This window comes from Macrobrachium nipponense, chromosome 26 (genome assembly GCF_015104395.2).
Source record: "Macrobrachium nipponense isolate FS-2020 chromosome 26, ASM1510439v2, whole genome shotgun sequence".
In the NCBI taxonomy this organism is placed as follows: domain Eukaryota; kingdom Metazoa; phylum Arthropoda; class Malacostraca; order Decapoda; family Palaemonidae; genus Macrobrachium; species Macrobrachium nipponense.
In genome coordinates, this window is record NC_087215.1 from 26,189,417 (window position 1) to 26,196,916 (window position 7,500).

Sequence of the window (7,500 nt, forward strand, 5' to 3'; positions counted from 1 at the left end):
AGCCAAATAGTACTACCACGAATTTTCAAAATTCTAGCTGCCAATGGTCTAGAGACTGTACCCATGTAACTACTTGGTAAGTATACATAAGATTTTATATCATTATTAAAGTGTCATTTTCACTTGAAGATAATAGGTGCACTCACTTTATGGTTGGGATATGTATGGTGTTGGTGTCCTACATAGATATTTGCATTTCTTGGGTCTCTCTGGACTGTGTTTTGTGGGAAGTGCTTTTATGCCAAATATTGTATATGCTTAGAGGAATGTACACAACACTTATTGATTTTCTAGTCTGCATGTGCTTGGTGAACTGTGTCCTTTGCCATTGTTTGCTTTCTATGCTTTTATGTTAATAAGTGCTTGACTAATAATCCTTGCTTTCAGTGCCTCCTCCTACATGCATGGTCTGTCTGTTGATAACTTGTGGTGCAGCACAGATCTATAGTAAATTGATTAAACATGTACCCAATACCTCAAGGTATGCCAACTTCTCAATGGAAATTTACCCAGGTAAGCAACAGGTAGGTTCTAGCCACCTTGGAATTGTTATTTATGCTATGCTTTCTCACTCATTGGTAATTGGTTCTGTTCAGGACTCTCAAGGTGTAAGCATGACTTGCTTGGAGTCAGTCATTTATGACAGTGTGTGTGTGTATTTCCATAACTGAAGACTGTAAAGTGACCCATGAACAAAGCATTTTTTTTTTTTTTTTTTTTTTTTTTTTTTTTTTTTTTTTTTTTTTTTTGTTTTTTTTTTTTTTTTTTTTTTTTTTTTTTTTAAGGGATGCAGGTTTTGGACTTGTTTTTATTTATTTATTTGTTACATTGAATACTTTAGGAGAATGTGGTGGTTGTCAGTTTCTTCAGCAAAGTCATCTATCTACTTAGAGTAGCCAATATAGTTCTTTTTCTTATGTAGTTGTAGTTTTAAAGTTTGGATTCTCCTGTATGTGTGCATTGTATACTCAGCTTTTCAGGATTTTAAGGTTATGAGAATACTAGTACGTATTTTACTGGTTTCTTTAGAGCTGTTGTAAATGGTACATATTATTTGGATATATGTAGTCTTATTGAAAATGAGTAGAACGACTCACATCAACACTGCCAGCTTGACACTTCTAAGAAAAGAAAGTTATTAGCTAGTTATACTAGAGGCAAGATTGAGGTATGAGAAACTATCAAGTGTAATTCATTATAACCAATATTGCAATTTATTTGATTAAAAAGCTGTCATGTTGTACAGTACATATCTTGGCATATTGTAGTAAAACTACAGTACTTCATAAGAATAGTAATTCACTGAACTATATGAAGATTTCTGTAAAGCACAATCAAGATAGTTTTGATAATTTAAGTCTAACCAAATTATAATTACGCAGTTCTCTGTACTGTATAATATTTTAAGGCAGCAAGAGATTAGAGGTTGGTTAGTGGCCCCAGATACATTAGCTTATGACATTCAGTTAATTGAAATTCATCTTTCTTAATCAAAATGCTTGCATATTCACACATAAAATGCCAAGAAGGCCAAAAACTTTGCAAGTGTCCTTAAAATGAAAAGTTATGTAGAGAGAATATAGTAATTTACAATTATTATAATAGATAAAGAAAAACTATACCTATAGTCAGTACTGAAGGTGGATTAAAGGAGGAGCATTTGGCACATTGTCAACTAGAATTTTTTGTTGAGCAAATGAATTTTTTACAGAAGACAATTTTTTATGGTGGAGTCATCTGTTTTTTTTAATCGGGTACAAATGTTGTTTAGTTCATAAATAAAATGTTAGTGAAATGTCTTGAATATGATGAGAAAAGGGTCAATAATACAAAGCTTTAAACTAAATGACAAAGTTCTCTCAATGTAAATTAAAGGATTAGTACCAGTATGGTTCCATATATGATGATTTTTATTTTTCCAATGTTTAAGGAAAAATGGCTGTTTTTGGAAACTCATGTGCCCTGTAAGCACACAGTATGAGGTTAGAGTTACCAAACCTTATTAGAAAGATGATGACTCTACCTGTTTTTATTGACAGTGATACTACCTGTATGGTAATCTATATGTTTCCAGTAGTATTTATAAACTTGCAGTAAATGATGCTATCTCTGTTGAGTTCATGAGCGTGTGATCTTTAGTTATGGGCTTCACATGTGTTGCCCTCTAAATGATATGATAGACACCTGCTCGGTTGTAAGTTATCAGAATAACACACCTACAAAGTAACTGCTGATTGACCTTTTATGTGGTTGACCTGTGCATATTGGTGTGAATGCTAGCGGCACGTACTTGGTTTATTGTGAATTTTTTGTATTTACATGTGGGCAGTGAGTGAATGTGGAAGTAGAAGACCTATGTTAATTCCGTAAGGTTATGTTTTATTTACGTGCAATAGTACATGGGACTGGTAGAATGTCTCGTCTCGTGGGTTTCTTGGAAGATTGAACTTATGCCCAATAATGTTGTTTGTAGCTTATTGCCACTTAGAAGGTTATTTATGTACTGTGATAGTATTGTATGGCTGGAAATTGAAGAATGTGAAATTATTATGATCAGAATCTTTGAAATTTCTCATGAAAGACAGGTAGCATATTTTTTGTATATTGTCGTCAGTATTGTGGATAATAATTATACTATTTCATAGGTAAAATGTGGAAGAATGGCATTTGTGATAGGTAACATCTTTTTGTAAATTATTACAAATTTATCTTGCACTCTTGTTATTGTACAGTTGTTGGATAGTTGTAGCAAATAAAAATCATAATAATGATAACAATAGTAACAATGTTTATTTTTCTTCTGCAACATACAGTAAAGGGAAAATAGTGAATTTGGAAACTAAGTTTCTTTTGTCTTGGGAAAGGGTTTTGTGTACAATTTGGTTTATTTGTTGTGAACTAAAGAAACAGATAGGTAGTAATGTGAATATATCCACACTAAGGTAAGACAGATGAGGAGTTTGCCATTGAGGAGGGAGTGGATCAATATTATGGCTTCAGAGGCTTTTGTTTCTTCCTTTACCATCAACTCAACTGGCCTGGTTGCCTGAGACCAACCCGGAATGTGGTTTGAAAGTGTTCAGCTGAGCATGACTGTTGCACCACATGTTGCTACAGCCACTGTCCTTATCTTTATTGATTAGAGCCTCTTATAAGAGAAGAAAAAAAAAGTGTTCATTCTTTTGTGTTCGTAAAGACTTCCGTTTGTAACTGTCCTGTATCCACAGTGAGCAGTCACCATCTTGAGAAAGTGTCAATATTGATTTCAGTCTTGTGACCTTGAGAAGTTCCACATGAAAACATGCACAAAAACATTAACTGGGAACTATGCTTGTACCTGCTCAAACTTGAATAATAGTAATGTAGGGAGAAGGTTGCTAATAAGTCAGTTTTGCTAAATGCTGTTGGTCTCAAAATTTAGCATGAATTTATTTTAGGCCTTTAGGTATACATACCAATTTTGTACATTTTTATATTGTGGTATTTTTTTTTAGCTATTCATATATGTTATTTCTCACTCATTCATCATTATATTCTCTCACACTCATTCATCAGATAGATTCTCTCTCTCTCTCTCTCTCTCTCTCTCTCTCTCTCTCTCTCTCTCTCTCTCTCTCTCTCTCTCTCTCTCTCTCTCTCTTTTGTGCTTGCATATTGATAAGGCAGAATAATGCTTAAAAGAATTAATTCATGTTTCAACCTTGAACTGGCTTATGATTAATATAGAATATTAAACTCATCATAGTAACTTTTTTTTCTAATCTGCTAGAATTGTAGTGTGTGACATTAGTGATAGAGTCCTGAGAAGTATGGCTGGTTTGACAGAGAGGAACACCTGTGCCACTACCAAGAGGGAATTAGAGGTGCGCACACATTTAGTATCTGTTCTGCTCTCACATAAGGAGGCTATGTATTAGGTGCTTCTTCAGTTGGTGTTGAACATTTTTGAAGTGTTTATTTTTTTCAATAGATTTCATAGTTGTGTTTTTGAAATGACATTTGATTCTTCCTGGAAAAATTTGTGTGTTTTTCAGTGGACTAGTTAAGTGTGTTCCTCCATGGACTGAATGACACCAAGCAGTTTTGCATGCAGTACATCAAGAAGGTTGTCTATTGTGATTAGCAGAAAACATTTGAAAAAAGGGCGCTCTAGTGCATAAGTCTAGTAATTGATTAATTATTAGTGTTTGGTCTGATGGAGGTTTGTATTGAACAGCTTAGTACATTCAAATACTAGTAGGATTATCTCGAGTGTACACTACCGACACCTTTGTTACAGGATTCCATATTAAAGGTAACGTTGAGCCATAACATGATTGTGCACTATTGTACCTTTTGATAGCAGGTAACATACAGACTGCAAAGTGGCTGTTCAAGTATTACTGTAATATTTTACTGAAAATGGGAATTTCATACCCCTGGGAAGCAAGTCTATTGTAGGTGTTATGTTCAATATTTTATTGTATATCATACATTTGTCCGATTAGATCTATATTTTTTCTTTTAGATAAAATTGGAGAAAAAAAAATGTTTATTGAGTGCGTACAAGGAAAATTGATGTTGCAAACTTCCCAAACCTTAATGTTTATCCATTTTCATGGATATGAAATTCTACTTTGATCATGTTTAGAAGGTTTTTAGATTATGAAGCTAGTGTTAGCACTTTCTGTAGTTTGTTCTGCGTACGAACAATGTATTTTTTAATGTTGTAGTTGACCTTTGATTGACAAAACATATTTGGATGTAAAGTTCTGTGTCAGTTGTAGGATGAGGAAGTTTCAGATTTAGTACATTTGTATGGTACTTTTTTCTTTTTCTTTTTCTCAAGCACATTCAGTTATTGTTATGGGAATTTGCTTTCATCTTAGAAGTCAGCGTACAGTACATACTACCATATAGCATATATTTGGGAATCCCATGGTTGTTTCCTCTCCATTGTCAGACTGTCTACAATTGGCTGGGTTTCATTTTAGATTCACTGGGTTTGGAAAGCTTTTTATATACTACATGTATGTAAGTTTTATATGTTTACAATAAAACAGTAAGTTTTTATTTAAACCCACTCATCATAAATAACCTTTTACTCTGTGTGGCACTTAAGTGAATAAAGAAGAAAATTCCAAAATGAACAGTTCCACTACACATGCTCAGGAGACTACTTGATGTAACTCCAGCTCATTTCTGCAAGTGGCACCTGTGGTTGTGCAGTTGTGGGTGTTGGATGTGTCCTTGCTGGTGGCTTGTGTCTGCAAACGGTACTCTTTATGTGCTGTGGCTGCAGTAATTTGTGTTTACATTTGAGTTGGTTCAACCATACCTTATCTTAATTTGTTTAAAGTTGTCTTTTCAATTTTACAGTAATTCTTCTTGAACAATGATAGGGAGAAATAGAAATTGCTTGCATTGGTTTAGTAAACTTTTTATTGTTCAGCAATATTATGAGCATTGCTATTGGTAGTTTATAGGATCCTTAGGCTATTTTTTTTTATTTTATTGAATGGTTTTAGAGTACATATATTTTACATTAGTATGAAGAACAATGAATGTCTTACTTTTATCCAACAGTAAAGTATGAAGATAAAAAGGCCCATAAAAACTATACACATTGAATCATACTCTATGTTTTTCAGATACTTCAGTAGATACATATCCCTATTCTGCATGGAACAGGGATACAGAATTAGTAATTGAAATAAATATTATTGTTGCATTGTGTATGGGCCTTTTTGTGTTCAAGAAGCGAAAAACTTTGATTTTATTTAAAAGACTGCAAAAAGGTTAAGGTCATTCTTTGAGGTGGTTAATATGAGTTTAGTAGATTTTCAAATTGTTGCATGTTTTCCAACCAATTACCAGTGTTATGCGAGATATTCTGTACTTGTATTTGGTAATCATCATTGAAACCAGTTACTCAGTCTGTATGTTAAACTTGAACACTTAAACCTCATTTTATATAGTACTCCATGAATCTTTTTATATATATATTATATTATATATATATATATATATATATATATATATATATATATATATATATATATATATATATATATATATATATATTATTATATATATATATATATATATATATATATATATATATATTATATATATATATATAGAAAAATATGTTTTGTGCCAGAAGATTTACTATATGCCCTTTCAAGGGGTTTTGTTAAGGTCTGAGGGAGTGGTGCATAGTTGAACCTTTTAACCTTTTAATAAATGGTCAGTTTCGTATTTGTCATATATAATTGCAGCTATGTGGAGGCAGTCCCCAGTTATCAGCGGACTCGGTTAATGGCGATCTGGTTTTATGGGGCTTGTCTAGCTCCATAAAATCAACTATTTATGGTGCCATAATAGGCCAAGTTTCGGTTATCGGCACCAATAGAGTTATGGCATAGCATACCTGACAGAAGCGCCATTAAGGGGACCGTCCGCTATGATGTCTATTTTTTTTATTTATTACACAAAATACATAATTTTCATATATGTTTTAGATATATATAATACCTTCATCATATAAAAATTTCAAGTCATTTGAGCAAAAACTTTCAGTTTTATTAGCAAAAATTATGATTTTTGAAAAATTTATTGGTAGAGTTTTCTCCGCTAATATGACATCAATTGTATTGAAAATCATACCATAAAAACTACTTTATATAAGGAACAATTCTGTGTGACAGAATTTTGATTTTTTTTTTTTTTTTTTTTTTTTTTTTTTTTTTTTTTTTTTTTAGTCTAGACTCAAAAAATTCTAAAAAAAAAAAAAAGAAAGAAAGAAAGATATCAAAATTCTGTCACACAGAATTATGGGATTTTTATTCCTCTTTCCAATGATATCTTTCTCTCTAAAATTGGATAATAAATAACCGAGTAATCGTTACCGACATGCGCATAAGTATGTTTTTGAGTTATGAGCTCCCAAAGATTTGCTATGTAAATTTTCGCTTTTCTCTCAGAAAAGTCAAAATAACATTATTATAATTACCTTTTTTGTACTTTTATTGTTGATTTCTTCGTCAAGGCTCCTGGTCTTCCCCCTAAAAGGGGTATTAATACCCTAAGCATACAAATATACTTAGTGTATGGGTGTCAGGAGTTGCCAGCTCCCTCATTGTTGCCAGGGTTTTGTTAGAATGCTCCAGCTTTGTACTCTTTTTCATCGTTCTCTCTCTTCTTGCTTACTGTTTTAGCTTTCTGCTTACTTCTCGTTCTTTCTTTGTTATAAATTGGAAGTGACGTGTCTGTATCAGGGCTTTTTCCAAATAACTTTACCATCAAGTTACTATGCAAGTATCCAAAATTATTTTCTAAAATTGTCAATCTTGATCCAAATTTCACTCTAAATAGGCCAAAAAACTTATGCTTGGGGCATTTCATCCAAAGCCTGGAATGCAGGGATTCATTTGGATTTTGAGTCCAGCCATGCAGGCATCTTTGCAATAGTTGGGGGTCAGACAAACTATTGAAAACACTTCTTATGTTTGTGCGAAG

At 32.7% G+C, this 7,500-nt stretch overlaps 1 protein-coding gene across 3 annotated transcripts in view; it reads left to right on the plus strand.

Moving 5' to 3' along the window:
- Positions 1 to 364: 364 nt before the first annotated feature.
- Positions 365 to 7,500, plus strand: part of LOC135200080 (poly(A) RNA polymerase gld-2-like) — a 97,426-nt gene continuing 90,290 nt past the window's right edge. The window contains exons 1-2 of one of the 3 annotated variants that reach the window (XM_064228379.1): positions 387 to 513; positions 3,770 to 3,863. In XM_064228379.1, coding sequence (XP_064084449.1) covers positions 3,810 to 3,863 — 54 coding nt within the window. In that variant the 5' untranslated portion in view covers positions 387 to 513; positions 3,770 to 3,809. Of the gene's footprint in view, positions 525 to 3,769; positions 3,864 to 7,500 lie in introns of all 3 variants that reach the window. The other 2 variants (XM_064228380.1, XM_064228378.1) reach the window with 2 other exon arrangements.